General features: G+C 33.2%; 1 protein-coding gene across 1 annotated transcript; it reads right to left on the reverse strand.

Moving 5' to 3' along the window:
- Positions 1–643: 643 nt before the first annotated feature.
- LOC138700935 (glucose dehydrogenase [FAD, quinone]-like) lies at positions 644–22,295 on the reverse strand. Its single transcript, XM_069827375.1, has 3 exons — positions 21,828–22,295; positions 13,498–13,760; positions 644–2,141 (listed from the first exon to the last, which is right to left on the reverse strand). The coding sequence occupies exons 1-3, from the start codon at positions 21,998–22,000 to the stop codon at positions 793–795; spliced, it is 1,785 nt and encodes a 594-aa protein (XP_069683476.1). The 5' UTR covers positions 22,001–22,295; the 3' UTR covers positions 644–792.
- Between the last annotated feature and the right edge of the window lie 2,749 nt (positions 22,296–25,044).

Below are 25,044 nucleotides of genomic sequence, written 5' to 3' on the forward strand. Positions count from 1 at the left end.
ATATCAATATCTGACAGGTATAGGATAGGTAAGACTCTCCATTTGTGATTTCATAGAGCACCCGACTTTTTTACCGCACACTTGACACATTACTGTTTTTCCATCTGTAGTGAAAGCTTCGTCAATCCCAATCCATGATTTTATTTTTGTCGTTAGGGTTCAAGATACAGGGGCCATTTTAGTTAGCTAAAGCAGTAGATAAACTCACTTACACTTTATACTGCAAGTACTAAAACTAGAGAACTGAGTGAAATGAATTACACAACAGTACTGCAAGCACTGTTTCGCTTTACTGGATTAGGAGAAAATAAGAGGAAATGTGGGACACATGCATTTTAGCTGCTCCCTGTAAGAAACAAAGTACCTACTAAAACCTCAAACTATAGGCATTTACAAACTGTTGTTTGCGTGGAACTAAGGACGTTATGTTTTGTGCCGAAATATATCTTTTCTTGGGTAGGTAAAAATCTGTGTATTTCAAATTGTAAACTTCCCTAACAGAGGGTTTTTTTTGTTTTCCTTTTAGAGAAGTAAAAATGAATAAAACCCCTAAATGTTTAGATTTATGTAATATCAAGCCATAATATGCAATGTGGGGTAAATATGTAAAAATATGTAGTATTAAATTTTAATACATTAATGGTAATTACAAGATTCGCAAAGATTTGTTATTTATATACGGTTAGGTTTAAAGGAATATATGTAATTACATAAAAATCCGGTCCCTAGTTATAAGCTGTACCTAACCCCTTAACCTAACCATAAGCAATTGTAGGCCTACATACAAACTTGCTAGACTTTCGACAACCAGTCCTGCTGTATAAGATCGGCGCCTTTCTCTCCTATCATTAGTGCTAGAGCATTGGTATGTCCACTCATCAAAGTTGGCGTGACTGAAGTGTCAACAACTCTCAGATTCTTTATGTTATGAACCTTTAGTTCAGGGCTTACCACCGCCGTATTATCCCCTTTGGGGCCCATCTTACAAGATCCACTAAAATGGTTCGTAAAATCAGTATAATTTACCGCCAAACAGTTGAAGTATTTATCCGAGAAAAGTTCGTAGTTCTTGCAGAGTTCTTTTGGCGTGATGTCCACAGAAATGTTCAGGTCCTTCAAAGCTTTCGTCTTCGATAAGCGATTCACCAAAAATTTGTACCCTCGGATGAAGATTTCGTTATCCTCATGTGATTTATACCACGGATAGATCTGAGGCAAGGTGAAAGGGTCAGAGGAATTTATGCTTATAAGGCCCACGTATTTCGGCGCGAGATTTATGATTGCTGGAGTGTACCGTGTGTAATACGACAGAGGGATCGTCAGACTGTTGGAGGCTTCAGTGTTGAGCAAGCCTGCTGAAGGTCCAAAATTGAAAGTAATGTCTGGAAAGTCTGATTTGTTTGTGTAACCAGAATTTATCACCCCGATGACATGAAAAATGCCCTGACCAGAAAGAGGACCTCTGTGGTTGATGGCATAGTTAAGAATGTCTGCAAATATTTGGTCACTGCTCTCTGTTGTCGATTGTTGATTACTCAACACGAAGTCGAGACCTCCTGATAACATGTGGTTCAGGAAATTGTATCCCACTTTGAGATCCTCTATTACTTTAATTCCGAGGGGCTCTAAAGTACTCCTTGGGCCTATGCCAGACAGCATGAGTACTTGCGGAGAATTAATAGCCCCACAGCTGATGATTACTTCCTTTCTCGCGAAGATTTTGCCCTTTAAATTTCTATTATTTTCTGAAGCATATTCTACGCCCTCTGCCATTTTGGTCTTGGGGTTGATTATGACTTTGGTGACTCTGACATTTGTAACTATTTTCAGGTTTGGCCTATTGCGGCGAATCGGTTTCAGATATGCTTTATTCGAACTCTGTCGCTTACCGTTCTTCTGGAAGAACTGAAGTATCATGGTGCCTGGTTTAAAATGAGCATTAATGTCGATGGATGGGTATCCCAATTCCTGAAAGGCTTCGTAAAGTGGGTAGACGTTCTTATCGATGTAAGGAAATCTCTTGACGCTCTGAGGACCTCCAACGCCGTGGAACTTTTCGTCGTTATTGATAGGGTAGTCCAGGTTGTTCTCCCATTTCTTGAAATAAGGCAAGACGTCCTTGTATCCCCAGCCGTGATTTCCTGTTAACAAATTGTTTTATAACGACTAGGAGATTCTAGACAGAAAAGACATCAACCATCCAACTCATAAGTTAACGGTAAGTCTAAAAGACTTTCAATTTTAAACAGAAAAGACATCAACCATCCCAATGATAATCTGATGATAGGTCTAAAAGACTTTCAATTTTATAATCTGATGATAGGTCTAAAAGACTTCCAATTTTAAACAGCAAAGACATTAACCATCCCAATGATACTCTGATGATAGGTCTAAAAGACTTTCAATTTCAAACAGCAAAAAAATTAACCATTCCAATGATACTCTGATGATAGGTCTAAAAGACTTTCAATTTTAAACAGCAAAGACATTAACCATCCCAATGATAATCTGATGATAGGTCTAGAAGACTCAATTTTTTTCAGCAAAGACATTAACCATCTCAATGATAATCTGGTGATAGGTCTAAAAGACTTTCAATTTTAAACAGCAAAGGCATTAACCATCCCAATGATACTCTGATGATAGATCTAAAAGACTTTCAATTTTAAACAGCAAAGACATTAAACATATCAATGATAATCTGATCATAGGTATAAAAGACTTTCAATTTTAAACAGAAAAAACATTAACCATCCCAATGATAATCTGATGATAGGTCTAAAAGACTTTCAATTTTAAACAGCAGAGACATTAACCATCCCAATGATAATCTGATGATAGGCCTAAAAGACTTTCAATTTTAAACCGCAAAGACATTAACCATCCAAATGATAATCTAATGATAGGACTAAAAGACTTTCAATTTTCAACAGCAAAGACATTAACCATCCCAATGATAATCTGATGATCGGACTAAATGACTTTCAATTTTGAACAGCAAAGATATTAACCATCCCAATGATAATCTGATGATAGGTCTAAAAGACTCTCAATTTTAAACACTAAAGACATTAACCATCCCAATGATAATCTGATGATAGGTCTAAAAGACTTTCAATTTTAAACAGCAAAGACATTAACCATCCCAATGATAATCTGATGATAGGTCTAAAAGACTTTCAATTTTAAACCACAAAGGCATTAACCCACCCAATGATAATATGACGATAGGATTAAAAGACCTTCAATTTTAAACAGCAAAGACATTAACCATCCCAATGATAATCTGATGATAGGTCTCAAAGACTTCCAATTTTAAACAGCAAAGACATTAACCATCCCAATGATAATCTTATGATAGGTCTAAAAGACTTCCAATTTTAAAGAGCAAAGACATTAACCATCCCAATGATAATCTGATGATAGGTCTAAAAGACTTTTAATTTTAAACAGCAAAGACATTAACCATCCCAATGATAATCTGATGATAGGTCTAAAAGACTTTCAATTTTAAACAGCAAATGCATTAACCATCCCAATCATCTGATGATAGGTCTAAAAGACTTTCAATTTTATACAGCAAAGACATTCACCATCCCAATGATAATCTGATGATAAGTCTAAAAGACTTTCTATTTTAAACAGCAAAGGCATTAACCATCCTAATGATAATCTGATGATAGGTCTAAAAGACTTTCAATTTTAAACAGCAGAGACATTAACCATCCCAATGATAATCTGTTGGAAGATCTAAAATATTTTGAATTTTAAACAGCAAAGATATTAGCCATCCCAATGATAATCTGATGATAGTCTAAAAGACTTTGAATTTTAAACAGCAAACACATTAACCATCCCAATGATAATCTGATGAGAGATCTAAAAGACTTTCAATTTTAAACAGCAAAGACATTAACCATCCCAATGATAATCTAACGATAGAACTAGAAGACTTTCAATTTTCAACAGCAAAGACATTAACCATCCCAATGATAATCTGATGATAGGACTAAAAGACTTTCAATTTTCAACAGCAAAGATATTAACCATCCCAATGATAATCTGATGATAGGTCTAAAAGACTTTCAATTTTAAACAGCAAAGATATTAACCATCCCAATGATAATCTGATGATAGGTTTAAAGGACTTTCAATTTTAAAGAGCAAAGACATTAACCATGCCAATGATTATTTAATCATAGGTCTAAAAGACTTTCAATTTTTAACCGCAAAGGCATTAGCCATCCTAATGATAATCTGATGATAGGTCTAAAAGACTTTCAATTTTAAACAGCAAAGGCATTGACCATCCCAATGATAATCTGATGATAGGTCAAAAAGACTTTCAATTTTAAACAGCAAAGACATTAACCATCCCAATGATAATCTGATGATAGATCTAAAAGACTTTCAATTTTAAACAGCAAAGACATTAACCATCCCAATGATAATCTGATGATAGGTCTAAAAGACTTTCAATTTTAAACAGCAAAGACATTAACCATCCCAATGATAATCTAACGATAGGACTAGAAGACTTCCAATTTTCAACAGCAAAGACATTAACCATCCCAATGATAATCTGATGATAGGCCTAAAAGACTTCCAATTTTAAACAGCAAAGACATTAACCATCCCAATGATAATCTGATGATTGATCTAAAAGACTTTTAATTTTAAACAGCAAAGACATTAAACATCCCAATGACAATCTGATGATGGGTCTAAAAGACTTTCAATTTTAAACAGCAAAGGCATTGACCATCCCAATGATAATTTGATGATAGGTCTAAAAGACTTTCAATTTTAAACAGCAAAGACATTAACCATCCCAATGATAATCTGATGATAGGTCTAAACGACTTTCAATTCTAAACAGCAAAGACATTAACAATCCCAATCATAATCTGATGATAGGTCTAAAAGACTTTCAATTTTAAACAGCAAAGACATTAACCATCCCAATGATAATCTGATGATAGGTCTAAAAGACTTTAAATTTTATACAGCAAAGACATTAACCATCCCAATGATAATCTGATGATAGGTCTGAAAGACTTTCAATTTTAAACACCAAAGACATTAACCATCCTAATGTCAATTAGATGATAGGTCTAAAATATTTTCAATTTTAAACAGCAAAGACATTAACCTTCCAATGATAATCGGATGATAGGTCCAAAAGACTTTCAATTCTAAACGGCTAAGACATTAACCATACCAATGATAATCTGATCATAGGTATAAAAGACTTTCAATTTTAAACAGCAAAGACTTTAACCATCCCAATGATAATCTGATGATAAGTCTAAAAAACTTCCAATTTTAAACAGCAAAGACGTTAACCATCCGAATGGTAATCTGATGATAGGTCTGAAAGACTTTCAATTTTAAACAGCAAAGGCATAAACCATCCCAATGATAATCTGATGATAGGTCTAAAATACTTCCAATTTTAAACAGCAAAGACATTAACCATCCCAATGGTAATCTGATGATAGGTCTAAAATTTTTTCAATTTTAAACAGCAAAGACATTAACCATCCTAATGATAATCTGATGATAGGTCTAAAAGACTTTCAATTTTAAACCGAAAAGGCATTAACCCACCCAATGATAATCTGATGATAGGTTTAAAAGACTTTCAATTTTAAACAGCAAAGACATTAACCATCCCAATGTTAATTTGATGATAGGTCTAAAAGACTTCCAATTTTAAACAGCAAAGACATTAACCATCCCAATGATAATCTGATGATAGGTCTATAAGACTTTCAATTTTAAACAGTAAAGACATTAACCATCCCAATGATAATCTGATGATAGATCTAAAAGACTTTGAATTTTAAACAGCAAAGACATTAACAATCCCAATGATAATCTGATGATTGGTCTAAAAGACTCCCAATTTTAAACACGAAAGACACTAACCATCCCAATGATAATCTGAAGATTGGTCTAAAAGACTTTCAATTTTAAACACCAAAGACATTAACCATCCCAATGATAATCTGATGATAGGTCTAAAAGGCTTTCAATTTTAAACAGCAAAGGCATCAACCATCTCAATCATAATCTGATGATAGGTCTAAAAGACTTTCAATTTTTTTCAGCAAAGACATTAACCATCCCAATGATAATCTGATGATAGGTCTAAAAGACTTTCAATTGTAAACAGGAAAGACATTAACCATCCGAATGATAATCTGATGATAGGTCTAAAAGACTTTCAATTTTAAACAGCAAAGGCATTATCCATCCCAATCATATTCTGATGATAGGTCTAAAAGACTTTCAATTTTAAACAGCAAAGACATTAACCATCCCAATGATAATCTGATGATAGGTCTAAAAGACTTTCATTTTTAAACAGCAAAGACATTAACCATCCCAATGATAATCTGATGATAGGTCTAAAAGACTTTGAGATTTAAACAGCAAAGACATTATCCATCCCAATGATAATCAGATGATTGGTCTAAAAGACTTTCAATTTTAAACAGCAAAGACATTAACCATCCCAATGATAATCTGATGATAGGTCTAAAAGGCTTTCAATTTTAAACAGCAAAGGCATTAACCATCCCAATCATAATCTGATGATAGGTCTAAAAGATTTTCAATTTTAAACAGCAAAGACATTAACCATCCCAATGATAATCTGATGATAGGTCTAAAAGACTTTCAATTGTAAACAGCAAAGACATTAACCATCCCAATCATAATCTGATGATAGGTCTAAAAGACTTTCAATTTTAAACAGCAAAGACATTAACCATCCCAATGATAATCTGATGATAGGTCTAAAAGACTTTCAATTTTAAACAGCAAAGACATTAACTATCCCAATGATAATCTGGTGATAGGTCTAAAAGATTTCAATTTTAAACATCAAAGACATTAATCATCTCAATGATAATCTGATGGTAGGTCTAAAAGACTTTCAATTTTAAACAGCGAAGACATTAACCATCCCAATGATAATCTGATGATAGGTCTAAAAGACTTTCAATTTTAAACAGCAAAGACATTAACCATCCCAATGATAATCTGATGATAGGTCTAAAAGACTTTCAATTTTAAACAGCAAAGACATTAACAATACCAATGATAATCTGATGATAGGTCTAAAAGACTTTCAATTTTAAACAGCAAAGACATTAACCATACCAATGATAATCTGATCATAGGTCTAAAAAACTTTCAATTTTAAACAGAAAAGACTTTAACCATCCCAATGATAATCTGATGATAAGTCTAAAAGACTTCCAATTTTAAACAGCAAAGACGTTAACCATCCGAATGGTAATCTGATGATAGGTCTGAAAGACTTTCAATTTTAAACAGCAAAGGCATAAACCATCCCAATAATAATCTGATGATAGGTCTAAAATGCTTCCAATTTTAAACAGCAAAGACATTAACCATCCCAATGGTAATCTGATGATAGGTCTAAAATTCTTTCAATTTTAAACAGCAAAGACATTAAACATCCCAATGATAATCTGATGATAAGTCTAAAATACTTTCAATTTTAAACAGCAAAGACATTAACCATCCCAATGATAATCTGATGTTAGGTCCAAAAGTCTCTCAATTTTAAACAGCAAAGGCATTAACCATCCCAATCATAATCTGATGATAGGTCTAAAATACTTTCAATTTTAAACAGCAAAGACATTAACCATCCCAATGATAATCTGATGATAGGTCTAAAAGACTTTCAATTTTAAACAGCAAAGATATTAACCATCCCAATGATAATCTGATGATAGTTCTAAAAGACTTTCATTTTTAAACAGCAAATACATTAACCATCCCAATGATAGTCTGATGATAGGTCTAAAAGACTTTCAATTTTAAACAGCAAAGGCATTAACCATCCGAATCATAATCTAATGATAGGTCTAAAAGACTTTCAATTTTAAACAGCAATGACATTAACCCACCCAATGATAATCTGAAGATAGGTCTAAAAGACTATCAATATTAAACCCCAAAGGCATTAACCCACCCAATGATAATCTGATGATAGGTTTAAAAGACTTTCAATTTTAAACAGCAAAGACATTAACCATCCCAATGTTAATTTGATGATAGGTCTAAAAGACTTCCAATTTTAAACAGCAAAGACATTAACCATCCCAATGATAATTTTGATGATAGGTCTATAAGGCTTTCAATTTTAAACAGTAAAGACATTAACCATCCCAATGATAATCTGATGATAGGTCTAAAAGACTTTGAATTTTAAACAGCAAATACATTAACCATCCCAATGATAATCTGATGATTGGTCTAAAAGACTTTCAATTTTAAGCACCAAAGACATTAACCATCCCAATGATAATCTGATGATAGGTCTAAAAGGCTTTCAATTTTAAACAGCAAAGGCATCAACCATCTCAATCATAATCTGATGATAGGTCTAAAAGACTTTCAATTTTTTTCAGCAAAGACATTAACCATCCCAATGATAATCTGATGATAGGTCTAAAAGACTTTCAATTGTAAACAGGAAAGACATTAACCATCCGAATGATAATCTGATGATAGGTCTAAAAGACTTTCAATTTTAAACAGCAAAGGCATTATCCATCCCAATCATATTCTGATGATAGGTCTAAAAGACTTTCAATTTTAAACAGCAAAGACATTAACCATCCCAATGATAATCTGATGATAGGTCTAAAAGACTTTCATTTTTAAACAGCAAAGACATTAACCATCCCAATGATAATCTGATGATAGGTCTAAAAGACTTTGAGATTTAAACAGCAAAGACATTATCCATCCCAATGATAATCAGATGATTGGTCTAAAAGACTTTCAATTTTAAACAGCAAAGACATTAACCATCCCAATGATAATCTGATGATAGGTCTAAAAGGCTTTCAATTTTAAACAGCAAAGGCATTAACCATCCCAATCATAATCTGATGATAGGTCTAAAAGATTTTCAATTTTAAACAGCAAAGACATTAACCATCCCAATGATAATCTGATGATAGGTCTAAAAGACTTTCAATTGTAAACAGCAAAGACATTAACCATCCCAATCATAATCTGATGATAGGTCTAAAAGACTTTCAATTTTAAACAGCAAAGACATTAACCATCCCAATGATAATCTGATGATAGGTCTAAAAGACTTTCAATTTTAAACAGCAAAGACATTAACTATCCCAATGATAATCTGGTGATAGGTCTAAAAGATTTCAATTTTAAACATCAAAGACATTAATCATCTCAATGATAATCTGATGGTAGGTCTAAAAGACTTTCAATTTTAAACAGCGAAGACATTAACCATCCCAATGATAATCTGATGATAGGTCTAAAAGACTTTCAATTTTAAACAGCAAAGACATTAACCATCCCAATGATAATCTGATGATAGGTCTAAAAGACTTTCAATTTTAAACAGCAAAGACATTAACAATACCAATGATAATCTGATGATAGGTCTAAAAGACTTTCAATTTTAAACAGCAAAGACATTAACCATACCAATGATAATCTGATCATAGGTCTAAAAAACTTTCAATTTTAAACAGAAAAGACTTTAACCATCCCAATGATAATCTGATGATAAGTCTAAAAGACTTCCAATTTTAAACAGCAAAGACGTTAACCATCCGAATGGTAATCTGATGATAGGTCTGAAAGACTTTCAATTTTAAACAGCAAAGGCATAAACCATCCCAATAATAATCTGATGATAGGTCTAAAATGCTTCCAATTTTAAACAGCAAAGACATTAACCATCCCAATGGTAATCTGATGATAGGTCTAAAATTCTTTCAATTTTAAACAGCAAAGACATTAAACATCCCAATGATAATCTGGTGATAAGTCTAAAATACTTTCAATTTTAAACAGCAAAGACATTAACCATCCCAATGATAATCTGATGTTAGGTCCAAAAGTCTCTCAATTTTAAACAGCAAAGGCATTAACCATCCCAATCATAATCTGATGATAGGTCTAAAATACTTTCAATTTTAAACAGCAAAGACATTAACCATCCCAATGATAATCTGATGATAGGTCTAAAAGACTTTCAATTTTAAACAGCAAAGATATTAACCATCCCAATGATAATCTGATGATAGTTCTAAAAGACTTTCATTTTTAAACAGCAAATACATTAACCATCCCAATGATAGTCTGATGATAGGTCTAAAAGACTTTCAATTTTAAACAGCAAAGGCATTAACCATCCGAATCATAATCTAATGATAGGTCTAAAAGACTTTCAATTTTAAACAGCAATGACATTAACCCACCCAATGATAATCTGAAGATAGGTCTAAAAGACTATCAATATTAAACCCCAAAGGCATTAACCCACCCAATGATAATCTGATGATAGGTTTAAAAGACTTTCAATTTTAAACAGCAAAGACATTAACCATCCCAATGTTAATTTGATGATAGGTCTAAAATACTTCCAATTTTAAACAGCAAAGACATTAACCATCCCAATGATAATTTGATGATAGGTCTATAAGGCTTTCAATTTTAAACAGTAAAGACATTAACCATCCCAATGATAATCTGATGATAGGTCTAAAAGACTTTGAATTTTAAACAGCAAATACATTAACCATCCCAATGATAATCTGATGATTGGTCTAAAAGACTTTCAATTTTAAGCACCAAAGACATTAACCATCCCAATGATAATCTGATGATAGGTCTAAAAGGCTTTCAATTTTAAACAGCAAGGGCATCAACCATCTCAATCATAATCTGATGATAGGTCTAAAAGACTTTCAATTTTTTTCAGCAAAGACATTAACCATCCCAATGATAATCTGATGATAGGTCTAAAAGACTTTCAATTGTAAACAGCAAAGACATTAACCATCCGAATGATAATCTGATGATAGGTCTAAAAGGCTTTCAATTTTAAACAGCAAAGGCATTAACCATCCCAATCATATTCTGTTGATAGGTCTAGAAGACTTTCAATTTTAAACAGCAAAGACATTAACCATCCCAATGATAATTTGATGATAGGTCTAAAAGACTTTCAATTTTAAACAGCAAAGACATTAACCATCCCAATGATAATCTGATGATAGGTCTAAAAGACTTTGAATTTTAAACATCAAAGACATTAACCATCCCAATGATAATCTGATGATTGGTCTAAAAGACTTTCAATTTTAAACAGCAAAGACATTAACCATCCCAATCATAATCTGATGATAGGTCTAAAAGGCTTTCAATTTTAAACAGCAAAGGCATTAACTATCTCAATCATAATCTGATGATAGGTCTAAAAGACTTTCAATTTTAAACAGCAAAGACATTAACCATCCCAATGATAATCTGATGATAGTTCTAAAAGACTTTCAATTGTAAACAGCAAAGACATTAACCATCCCAATCATAATCTGATGATAGGTCTAAAAGACTTTCAATTTTAAACAGCAAAGACATTAACCATCCCAATGATAATATGATGATAGGTCTAAAAGACTTTCAATTTTAAACAGCAAAGACATTAACTATCCCAATGATAATCTGGTGATAGGTCTAAAAGACTTTCAATTTTAAACATCAAAGACATTAATCATCCCAATGATAATCTGATGATAGGTCTAAAAGACTTTCAATTTTAAACAGCAAAGACATTAACCATCCCAATGATAATCTGATGATAGTTCTAAAAGACTTTCAATTTTAAACAGCAAAGACATTAACCATCCCAATCATAATCTGATGATAGGTCTAAAAGACTTTCAATTTTAAAAGCAAAGGCACTATCCATCCCAATGATAATCTGATGATAGGTCTAAAAGACTTTCAATATTAAACAGCAAAGACATTAACCATCCCTATGATAATCTGATGATGGGTCTAAAAGACTTTCAATTTTAAACAGCAAAGACATTAACCATCCCAATGATAATTTGATGATAGGTCTAAAAGACTTCCAATTTTAAACAGCAAAGTCATTAACCATCCCAATGATAATCTGATGATAGGTCTAAAAGATTTTAATTTTAAACAGCAAAGACATTAACCATCCCAATGATAATCTGATGATAGATCTAAAAGACTTTCAATTTTAAACAGCAAAGGCATTAACCATCCCAATCATAATCTCATGATAGGTCTAAAAGACTTTCAATTTTAAACAGCAAAGGCATTAACCATCCCAATCTTAATCTGATGATAGGTCTAAAAGACTTTCAATTTTAAACAGCAAAGACATTAACCATGCCAATGATAATCTGATGATAGGTCTAAAAGACTTTCAATTTTAAACAGCAAAGACATTAACCATCCCAATCATAATCTGAAGATAGTTCTAAAGGACTTCCAATTTTAAAGAGCATAGATATTAACCATCCCAATGATAATCTGATGATAGTTGTAAAAGACTTTCAATTTTAAACAGCAAATACATTAACCATCCCCATGATAATCTGATGATAGGTCTAAAAGACTTTCAATTTTAAACAGCAAAGGCATTATCCATCCCAATGATAATCTGATGATAGGTCTAAAAGACTTTCAATTTTAAACAGCAAAGACATTAAGCATCCCAATGATAATCTGATGATAGGTCTAAAAGACTTTCAATTGTAAACAGCAAAGACATTAACCATCCCAATGATAATCTGATGATAGGTCTAAAAGGCTTTCAATTTTAAACAGCAAAGGCATTAACCATCCCAATCATAATCTGATGATAGGTCTAAAAGTCTTTCAATTTTATACAGCAAAGACATTAACCATCCCAATTATAATCTGACGATAGGTCTAAAAGACTTTCAATTTTAAACAGCAAAGACATTAACCATCCCAATGATAAACTGATGATAGGTCTAAAAGACTTCGAATTTTTAACAGCAAAGACATTAATCATGCGAATGATAATCTGATGATAGGTCTAAAAGGCTTTCAATTTTAAACAGCAAAGACATTAACCATCCCAATGATAATCTGATGATAGGTCTAAAAGACTTTCAATTTTAAACAGCAAAGACATTAACCATGCCAATGATAATCTGATGATAGGTCTAAAAGACTTTCAATTTTAAACAGCAAAGACATTAACCATCCCAATGATAACCTCATAATGAGTCTAAAAGACTTTCAATTTTAAACAGCAAAGACATCAACCATTCCTAATCTAATGATAATTCTTAAAGACTGTTTTCATATTTCACTGCAAAGACATAATATAACATAAAATTAGTTTGTATTTATGTATTTTCTCTTAAATTTTAAAGTTGAGGCTGAAACTTAATATCGCCGTTGATTTATTGAAGAAGTTTAAGATTACGCAAATGTTTAAGGTGTAAAACATGATAACCAGCCTGAAATACACATAACATTCTGGAGGTCCGGCAAAATGAAATATGAGCTGCAAGGAGTCCGTGATACTGAAAGATTTGGGGACTATTGACAATCCATTTCAGTCCCTCCAGCAACACGCGATGTGTATTTGTTCGAGGTTTACAACAAGAGACTAACCTAATCTCCCCCACTGGTCGTAGACGAGGCTGCTGCCCCTGTTGTATATCATGTTGTTGTGTAGGGAGCCACCGCCGAGACCCCTGCCTGTAGAAAAGAAGCACGGCTTGCCCCCGCATAGCCGGGGGTCTGGCTGGGTATAGTAGTGCCAGTCTATGCGGGAGTTCCAGATCATGGGGGTGAGCGCAGGTATCGCGCTCACCAGGGGCTCCTCCCCTCCTGACTCCAGCAGCAGCACCTTCCACTCCTTCATCTCTGACAACCTGCAAACAGCAAGCATCATCAGCAACTTGATAACAGTTCTGGAATTCAAGTAGTACAGCCTATCTATAACATTAGGCTGCAGAATCCTACTGGTGAGTACGCTCCTGACGTTATGGAACTCACTCTACCCCACCCACCCCCATCCGTGTTCTGTTCAATGTTGCTATAATCTTTTCGCTGTAAGAAAAATCCTGGCATAAACAATAGCACGTGACTGAAGTGAGGCTTCATTGGCCGCTGTTTGGCGCCAAAGATTCTCAGTACGTGTTCCCGCCTACTGTTGTACATTCTGTTTCATGTTAAACATTTCCCGTTACTCGTCAAGTAAGCCTAACCTCACTACTATGTATTCGTTTGCTTACGAAATACGAAAAGCCTGAAATCCCATAAGGGCAACGGCCTCCTACAGGAGTGTAGGGTGAGCTGAAGGTCTGCTACACTTGGGGAGCCAGTCCAAGAGAGCTTACACTATACACTTACAAACTAAACACATAAACAAACTATACCAACTAAACACGAAAAACAATACAGACTAAACACATAAATTATGCAAACTAAACATCCAAAACTATGGAAACTAAACACATAAATTATAATCTGAACACATAACTATCCACACTAAACACACGATAAAAAAAAAAGAAAAAAGTTTACACAAACTGAACCATATATAGACTTAACTCACACACAAACTAAATACACAAAAACCTATACAAATTGCACACATAAATTGTACAGCCTAAACACACAAACTATTTAAACTAAACGCACAAAAACGATACACAATTCAACACAAAAATGTTACTAACTAAATACATGAACTATACCAACTATACACGGAATAAAACTATCCAAACTAAAACACACAAAACCATACAATTGAACACAATTGCTTAGGAAACGTTTATTTTATACAGAGGTGTGAAAATTATTAGAATAATCTTAATTTTAAAGGTTTTTTTAATAGTTCCTTCACAAATATTAATTGAATTGATGAATATTGGTATATAATATTACTATACTGATGTAGGATATATTTACTACTAACAATGCCGGAAAGCATTGTTGTACATTGGTATATTTCTTATTTTACAATTGTTATGGGAATTCAGAATTTATTATATTATGTTGGCGGAATTGGAAACATAAAAAATTATATGCACAAAACAGATGTATACGTTCATTTGAACCTTCACAACAATGTAAAGGCAAAGAACAATTTGTTTAAAGCATTTCTTAATTAATTTTTGATGTTTCCAGTTCCGTCAACATAATATAATAATTTCTGAATTCCCATAACAATTGTAAAATAAGAAAAATACCAATGTACAACAATGCTTTCCGACATTGTTAGTAGTAAATATATCCTACATCAGTATAGTAATATTATATACCAATATTCATCAATTCAATGAATATTTGTGAAGGAACTATTAAAAAACCTTTAAAATTAAGATTATTCTAATAATTTTCACACCTCTGTAATTACTGTAATTAAATTATTTTTAAGTCTTATGTCTTCACAATGGACAGTCGAGAATGCAAAAGCCATACTTCAGGTACCATGTGCTTACGTGAACAACTATGAGCTCAAGTGACGCCAGCTTGTTACAAGCTTCTTGTTACTTCTTCCACCATGGTTACAAGAACAGACTACCTCGGTATTACTGTTGGTATTCATCCGCGTTCCTAGTACATAACAAAATATAAAAGTAACTTTTATTTTACACAATGTTTTACACATGAGTGAAGTTAAATGTTTATCGTTTTTAACAACTATAATTAAATTTTTTATTTTCAAATAATGCAAGATTGTGGTTTCCAAATACGAACTATATTTTCCTGCATCATGTGAGTGTTTCGACTGGGAGCCAATCACGGATGTGATAGCAACGTGCTTATGTTTACATTAGAATTTTTCTTACAGCGAAAACAGTATACACAAAAGAAGAGCAGCGGTGGATTGGCTTTATCAGCATGTAACTCGGAGTGTTCCAACGTTTCTCAATGTCTTAGAAAACTTAGATTTAAGGCTGAACGGTAAGAGAAAAGTGTCGGGTTTATTCTATGTTAATGAGGGAAAGTGAAATATTTAATTTTTTCTAAGATTCTTAAGGATTTCACACAACAGAACATGCGACGACATTATTTGCCTTATCAGCAAGACTATCGTACATTACGGACATGTTAGAGATGTTCTAAATTAATTTATTTTCAAGAGACATATCGTGTGTTTTTCTGATATACGACATAGTTGACATTATGATAAGAAACCTATGTACAAAAAAAGAAGAAATAACTTAAACAGTGGGCCATGTTTATAAATTAGCAGGCCTTGACAATTTGTAAACAAGAGAACATCAAGCTTTCCCTTACCAATCATAATTGATATTGTTCTCTTGTGTTACGAATTGTCAAAGCCTCCTAGTTTCTAAACATGGCCCATTCATCAAGGAATTTCTTCGTGTTTTTATACATATAGGTTTCTTATGGCAATTTCTAAATATGTCTAAGCTGTAACACAGTCTAGTATATACAGTCGCGAAGGCTTGAGTTGTTGAGGTTGCTAGGAACAATAGACTGTGCTGGTATTATTTCGCATTGTCTGTAATGAGGCGATATTAGCGATCCTAGTGGTTAGCAACTATCTATGGATGCATATTTACTACGTATTGAGCTTCGTGACTGTATATACAGGGACATCATTTTATTTTTACTTCAATTTTTATTGTACCCGAGTTTTTGAATATACTTCACTCCCATCCCTCTACTAGTAAACTTCCAACCGTTCACGACACAGAGCCGAGGGCGCGTAAGCAGTTTTGAGTTAGTCAATATAGTACGTTCCAGAAATATGTTCGCGTTTTCCAGTGACAAAAGAGCTTTCAATATTGAATCACATTTTCGCACAGGTACTGTCGTCCGTTTGCCTACGTCGCATCCCGGTTTCCCCCACCAGCTTTTATTCGCCAGCTAGTGGCTGGGCTGTCTTTGCTCTTTTCTGAAAACATTAATATCTGTTAGGAATTTATTGGACGTCTACGTAATATTATACAAGTGTTTAAAATAACTTAAATAAAAGGGCCTCGTTAAGTAATTAACTGTCACGTGATCCCCCCCCCTTTCTACGACCCTGCGACAAAACCACTTGAACGGACAGTAGATGGCATTTCTGAGTAATTTTATCTTTTCGGATCGGGCAGAAGTGAAGATTGAATTTACAGTACGTAAGGTACTCTTTCACAGAGTAGGTGCAGAATTATTTCAACATGAGTTACTCGCACGAAGGACGAAACTGGTAATTGGGATTAGGTACAATAGTCTATAGTGCGATAATATGCACAAAAGAACTGAAGCCTGTATCGAAATGAACGGCCACCATTTTAAAAAATATGTTTAAATATCCATATTATGATTATTTTTCAATTTAACTTCATTCTCTATATTGTACGCTAATGTGCTGTAGACAGTATAATATACACTGCATAATGAATACGTCCGAATGGATAACTCAATTGTGAGTAAAAACACTTATTGTTAATACAGTACTGTATTTTGATTAAACAAAAACCTAATGAAAATTATCAAACTCAAAATTGCGATATTTCCTAGTTTACATAAATGGATGAACTACTTTTCTTCCCTTCTATACGCCAGTATCATCGAACTCCAGTCGTGGAAGGGGTAGCAAACGGTGTTTCCTGTTTCAATCGTTAATAGAAAGGTATAGCCAGGTTAATATTAAAAATGTTAGTAAAAATAAAATGATGTTCCTGTACTAGACTGAGGCTGTAATGCGTCTCCACAGCATACTGCAAATAAGCTCAATTGTATCTGCTAATAATAATTTAGAAATCTTCTCACCATTCGTGAGCTGCCACAAGGGACAACTTAAGCATATGGATATTAACAAGTTCATTGAATCATTGATTTTGTTTCCACAATGAAACTCTTATAAGTACAAGTACATAGCTGCAAACACATTTTGAGATTAGTGGAAATATACCTAGTTTTAGAGAGAGAGGTAAGTGTTACAAAAAAGTAAAGAATGCTAATGAACTTGGTTTCATTTCGAATATAGATGATGCTGTAGTAGAGCAATTGATCATTTCAATGCAGCTAAGGTTACAATCGGAATAATAGATGTAGGTATTCCAAGCCTCTTAAACACATCTTTCATGAAGAGAGTAGTGGTACCTCTAGCTCCAACCATAAGTCCGATCACTTCAACCTCTTTTAGCTGGTACTTTTGGAGGTAATAGGGAAGTAAGATTGTAATTAGGTAGGCGTACAATTTTTTCTTGAATAATTTCGAGGGAAAAATTGTTCCGGAGCCGGGTATCGAACCCGGGACCTTTGGTTTAACGTACCAACGCTCTACCACTGAGCTACCCGGGAACTCTAACCGACACCGATCCAATTCTCCCTCTATATCCACAGACCTCAAAGTGGGCTGACAACCGTCAAGCAACCAACTTCGAGTGCACACTAACTCCGTGTGACTTAAATTGTGGATTTTTGTTAACGTACAGTGACGTGTATTATGCAAATCAAGGTTTCAGGTATAACTCCCTGTAAAGTTGATTTGAATAATTTCGAGGGAAAAATTGTTCCGGAGCCGGGTATCGAATCCGGGACCTTTGGTTTAACGTACCAACGCTCTAACACTGAGAACAATTTTTCCGTCGAAATTATTCAAATCAACTTTACAGAGAGTTATACCTGAAACCTTGATTTGCATAATACACGTCACTGTTCGTTAACAGAAAAAACCACAATTTAAGTCACACGGAGTTAGTGTGCACTCGAAGTTGGTTGCTTGACGGTTGTCAGCCCACTTTGAGGTCTGTGGATATAGAGGGAGAATTGGATCGGTGTCGGTTAGAGTTCCCGGGTAGCTCAGTGGTAGAGCGTTGGTACGTTAAACCAAAGGTCCCGGGTTCGATACCCGGCTTCGGAACAATTTTTCCCTCGAAATTATTCAAATCAACTTTACAGGGAGTTATACCTGAAACCTTGATTTGCAATTTTTTCTTATTTTAAAGCAAATCCGTTGTAATAGTTTGAGAAATTTAGCAACAAAACAGAAACAAAATACAACACAAGTGCCCAATCTTTTAAACAAATAGCTCCTGGATAGGCATTTTTCGCTTGAAAGATGGCAAATCAATCCAGCCATTTTCAAAAGAAGAATTGAAGACCTTCCCGGAATAAGAATGTAACCAACAAAGCTATAATTCATGTTTCAGGAGGAAGGAAAATAATTTCATTGGCATATTTCACTAGTCCTATATTTACAAACAAAACCATTTCACTGAACAAGGATTCAAGTTTGCACAGCTATTGAATTCAATAATTTATTATTGTACAGGGTTAGTTAAAAGTCCCGCACCACCTAAATAACTTATGAAGCATACGGTTCAGTGACATGAAACTTGGTATGTGGGAATAACCATATGCTAACAACTCAATAATGGTATTACCGAGTTTTTTCTACTTCCGGTTTAACTGGAAGTAACTCCAACTCTCTTATTTTAAATGGAACATCCAATATATTATTTTTATTTTTGAATAGTGCTCATTAAGAGCTTTTCAAAAAGTACCCACACTTGATACTTCTGTACAAATTCAGTGTTGCTAAGTGAAGAAAACAGAAAAGTGTATCGAATATTAAAATAATAAACGCACCACCTAAATAACTTTTGAAGCATACGGTTCAGTGATATGAAACTTGGTATGTGAGGATAACCATGTGCTAAGAACTATATAATGGTATTACCGTGTTCTTTCTACTTCCGGTTTAACCGAAAGTAACTCAACTCTCTTATTTTAAATGGAACACCCAATATATTTTTTTATTTTTGAATAGTGCTCATTAAGAACTTTTCAAAAAGTCGATAATTCTGTACAAATTCAGTGTTGCTAAGTCAAGAAAACAGAAAAGTGTATCCAATATTATTAAAATAATCAAATACTCCTTCCTTAACAAAAACAAAACAAAGCTAGCTAACCTTCTGAATTATGTGCTCAAATTGGTAGCCCTCAGCTGCTTTACAATGTGTCACTCGATCATAGAAACCATTTAAGGAATGATTTAACCAGGCTTTAAGAATATCTTGCACCACTTCAATTTTTATTTAGCAACACTGAATGTGTACAGAGGCATCAAGTGTGGGTACTTTTTGAAAAGCTCTTAATGAGCTTTATTTAAAAATAAAAATATATATATTGGGTGTTCCATTTAAAATAAGAGAGTTGAAGTTACTTCCGGTTAAACCGGAAGAAGAAAAAACTCGGTAATATCATTATTGAGTTCTTAGTATATGGTTATCATCACATACCAAGTTTCATGTCACTGAACCGCATGCTTCAAAAGTTATTTTGGTGGTGCGGGACTTTTAACTAACCCTGTATAAATAAATGCTTCAAAATCACTTTTCCCACTAAATCGCTCACTTCAATAATTTGATGTTACATCCTTTTTCTGGGAGGTATTCAATTAGTAAAATCTTGCACAAAGAATGTTACTGTAACACTTTGTCCAAAGTAAATCGGATTTTAAGAAAATAACATTTTGTCCAAAAACATTTGAGGAGAATAAGCAAGACTGAAAAATGAACTGAAACTGAAATTTAAATCAAAATTCACCACTTTGTAGTTTACTCACTCCCACTGAACGAAAGCGCGAATATAAATGACAAAGCTAAATTAGGCATCTTCATCCCAGGAGTTTATGAGATTTTTTCTGTTGTGTGTGGCAATTTATGTGACATACATATGGACATTACAATGAAGTGAAGAGAAACGACTAGAAGCAATTGAAATAGAGAAAAATGGCGCGTCACAGACTGACTAAGAAATGAAGCTGTGCTAGAAAGAGTGGGTGAAGGAAGAATAACGCTGAAACTAATCAGGAAGAGAAATTGGAATTGGCTGGGTCATCGGGTAAAAAGAAACTATCTACTGAAGGGGAAAGGATGGTATTTTTTTGGTGAAAAATGAGTAAGTTTTCAAAAAAAAATCTTTAAAATACTCTGTGATATGTGTGGAATGCATAGCATAACATTTTGTGGGTATTTGTGTCCTTATCGGATGTTGAGACGTCATTTTTAAACTTCCTGCGCTATGGATTTTTAAATCACTCGCCCAATTTTATTGTTGTTTCCGGTAAATTAAATTTTGAAAAAAAAAAGTTTTTCTTTAAAATACTCTTTGATATGTGTGGAATGCATAGCATAACATTTTGTGGGTATTTGTGCCCTTATCGGATGTTGAGACGTCATTTTTAAACTTCCTGCGCTATGTTTTTTAAAATCACAAGCCCACTTTTATCGGTTTCCAGTAACTTCATTTTTTTTCTACATTGCCAGACAAAAATGGATATAATTTCTGAACTATTAAACATACATGCATGAAATTTAGAACACACATTCTTTAGACTATTAGGAAAACTTTCTCTGTAACAGAATTTTGTTAATTGATTTTATTTTAAAAATACGTCCGTTTGTTTGCAAGAAAGGAAATCATAAAATTGTTATTAAATTTTAATTGTTTATTTTAGAAACGTAGGGACTAATATTAAAATTCTGTTACAGACAGTTTGTAGAACATGCTTTTGCAAATACATTGCAAAAAACTGTTTGAATCTATCTTTAAAAACGGTTTAGATATATCGGTTTTAGTACAATCCTGCATTAGGTATATTTTTTTTTTCAAATTTGGGCCCCCCAAATAATTTTTTTTTTTTTCAAAATTTTTATATTTGGTTGAGTTCCTACAGCTATGAGCTCTCTACATACAAAAAATTAATATTTTATACCAAATAGGAAAAAAGTTAAAAAATACCATCCTCTCCCCTGAAGGTTACATTGGAAGGAATGGTGAACGGAAGAAGTTATATGAATCATATGCAGAGACTAAGAGGAAGGCAAAAAATAGAAAAGACTGGAGAATGCTGAGTTTGCAGTGAAAGACCTGCCCTTGGACAGAACAGTATCAATCACGCAAAATTTAATAAAGTAATTAAGGCCTGAATATAAGCATATGCAATCCATGGCGATGTTCACCTGTTAGCCAGCACGCAGCCTGCTGGTCCCGCCCCTGCTATGATGAAGTCATACTCTTCTCCATCTCTCAGTTGCCGTGGCGACGCCAGATCCTCTGGTGTCTGGTAGTTGACGAGCAGAGGTACTAGCCTCGCTAGCACGCAGAGAATTTCGGGCAATGAACAAGAATCCATTCTGACAGATGGAAGACTGCAATCATAGCGTTAAAAATGCTGATAGAATTACTATTTTAGATTTCTGAATTACAACGATTTTACAAACCCAACATGTAGCCTATTTAATCTAGTGTATGCCCACTATTTTATTTAATCACTAGCCGTACCCGTGCGCTCCGCTACACCCGTTAGAAATAAATATAAAGTAATTACATAATTAAAATAGGACATTTGATCCAGGTAACATTCGTGTTTGATAGAAGGATAAATCGTTTAATATGTTACTTAATTTAAATTGTGTTTAAATAATTAAAATGCGATCATTTTTGTCCAGAGACCACTCATTTGGTGCAATGATAATTCCTTTAACTTGTTTCTTAATTTTTATTACATGCTAACATAGTTTAATGAAGATTGACATAATTTAGATTTAATGTGTATATTTTATTTTACTTGTTATAGGTTTCCATTGCATTATGGTAATAACTTAATTTTAGCCCTTGTTTTCTACGTATTCAGTAAATGGCGCTTGGCCCACTATGGTTCTGGAACCATCAAATAACTTAAATTATATTATATAATATTACATATTATATTATATTATATTATATTATATTATATTATATTATATTATATTATATCAGAAGTTACTGTTATAACATTATAGCATTATGTCCATCTAGAGAAACTACACTTTCCAATGGTGAAATAATAATTAATTATATAAATCGGTTAATTTAGCTTCCGATATTACTTCATACAAACACAGAAACATTCTCTATAGGCTATGTTTCATAGCTTTCGATTGTTGTTGTCCAAGGCCCCTTATAGACGAAGTCATTTGTTTTTAATTCATTACACGGCCTTAGATGGCAGTTATTTTAATTTTAAAACTCATTTATCTCATTAAATATCAGTCCTATCAAAATTTTTCAAGGAATAAAACTTATCGTAAATAATTTTTAAAGAAACGTTTGTTATGTAATATTTTTCACAAAAATCAATAATAAGCGAGATATTTCGATTTATTTAATTCACGCCCCCTTATAACCCCCCTTTTAAATAATGTATTTTGAATGCTATATAGCCTAAAATCTAAGTTACAACGAACTTAATTTATATTTCAATTTTCACCGAAATCCGTTCAGCCTTTATCGCGTGAAAAGGTAACAAACATGCAGACAGACAGACATACAAACAAAAATTTCAAAAAACGATTTTCGGTTTCAGGGTAGTTAATTATATATGTTAGGACCAATTATTTTTGGAAAATCGAAAATTACCAGAAAAATTTCGGCTACAGATTTATTTATTATTAGTATAGATACCAAGCTCTTTATGTAACCCCAAAAGAAAAACTCAAGGGGTGTTAAATCTGGAGACCTGGAGAGAGAGAGGGAGGGGGACAGAAAACATTCGACTTGGAGGAGGCTGCCTCAATGCCTAAGTCAAAATCTGTACTTAGCAGTAACCCATCTATGGCTCCCTTGCTTTCCTCAAGGCACATTACAGTGACCTTCCAAAATATATTTAGTGCTTGGAATCTTGTCGCTACAACTGAAAGATGCAATTGGTATCATTGACACTTCTACCAAGATCCGTGGGTGAAGCTGAAGAAAGTATTGCAGAGAATCCAGGGTTTAGAAAAATGAAAAATGTGTGCTCCATTCTCCAGGGGGAAAGCTTCAATTGTCAGTTACCGTGGCTACCTGCTGCAGTGGCAGCGATGAAATTTGCACCTATGACGTCATGTGCTGTCAAAAGAACCATTTAGCGCTTCAAATTTATTTTGAGAGACAATAGAAAAAACTTCTCAGTTTAGAATCTTGAAAAATATTTGGTCATATTATATTGCAACCAGGAACAGTACCAGTAAATAATGTTGTTTTGTTTGTTTCTTTGTTACTATCAGGGACTGCAATGCTTTACTTGCAAACTTACTAAAGGCTTTACCAACAACCAAAAACGTATTTAAAAATAGGCTTAAGGACTTTACTAATAGACGATAATTATACACAGTATGTAAAGGATGTAAATGATATTTTGTTATTGAAGTGTTGTATCAGTGAAGAATTATGTTGTGTCAGTGAAGTGTGTTGTGTCAGTGAAACGTGTTCCTGTCAGTGAAGCTTTATAGTTTATAGTGGCAGTGCAAAGTATTTGAACAGTGAAATGTTTTTGAAGTGTTAGTGAAATCAGGATAGAATCAGTGAAATGTGTTGTAGTTCCAGTGCAGTGAGTGAGTTGACAGCGAAATATGTGTAATGTGGAAAGGTACTTGTGCAGATATGAACATATTATACTCGTGGGTTTTAGTTCGAACTTAAATTTAAGATACAAATTAGATCTATTTTAAATGTTATTTTAACTGATCGTGCTTCAATTAATTTAGGATATTCCCTGTTATTATTATTATTATTATTTTATTATCATTATTATTATTATTATTATTATTATTATTATTATTATTATAAATTATTGTTAGTATTAATTATTTGTATTAATTATTGGTATTATTATTAAGTGTATTTTTAATTAATAAGTTTATTATTGTCATTATTGAGTGTAATTAGTTACCACTGCCACCGGGTATATACCCATTGCAGTGTGAATAAATACATACAAATTTAATTCAGAAGTTGTGTGTGTACGTACCTTTTATCTATTGAAAATTGAAATTTATGTAGTTATATCAAGGCAAATTATATTAGATAAAATGTTAATTGTAATAATAAATTATTTAAACTACAAATAATGTTAAAGGGCAAGGAACAAAAATATCGAATCTTATAAATTTTTGTACATAGTTTGATTCTTGAAAAGGTCAAATTCGCGGTCCATGTTGCCTTAATAAATATATATTTATTTTTTAAGAATAACTGTAAGGATACATTTTTCACGATCTAGCAGTTTTTGTGACTCCTATCACAGGTTCGACATAAAACCTAAAAAAAACCTAGTTCACCTATTCCAAAAACCCAAAATGTTCTTTTAAACCTAAATGTCCGGTCCCTACTGATCAGTTCCATCCCCCTCTTTATCAATAGATAGTGAAAACAAAC

This window comes from Periplaneta americana, chromosome 6 (assembly GCF_040183065.1).
Source record: "Periplaneta americana isolate PAMFEO1 chromosome 6, P.americana_PAMFEO1_priV1, whole genome shotgun sequence".
NCBI classification, from domain to species: domain Eukaryota; kingdom Metazoa; phylum Arthropoda; class Insecta; order Blattodea; family Blattidae; genus Periplaneta; species Periplaneta americana.

Bases quoted from the DNA above. Each gene is read 5' to 3' on its own strand.
- LOC138700935 (XM_069827375.1), bottom strand. From the start codon at position 22,000: ATGGATTCTTGTTCATTGCCCGAAATTCTCTGCGTGCTAGCGAGGCTA. The intron at 13,761-21,827 runs GTGAACATCGCC...TGCTGTTTGCAG, and splicing joins GGCTGCGTGCTGGCTAACAG to GTTGTCAGAGATGAAGGAGT. The intron at 2,142-13,497 runs GTTAGTCTCTTG...ATTTGTTAACAG, and splicing joins CGACCAGTGGGGGAGATTAG to GAAATCACGGCTGGGGATAC.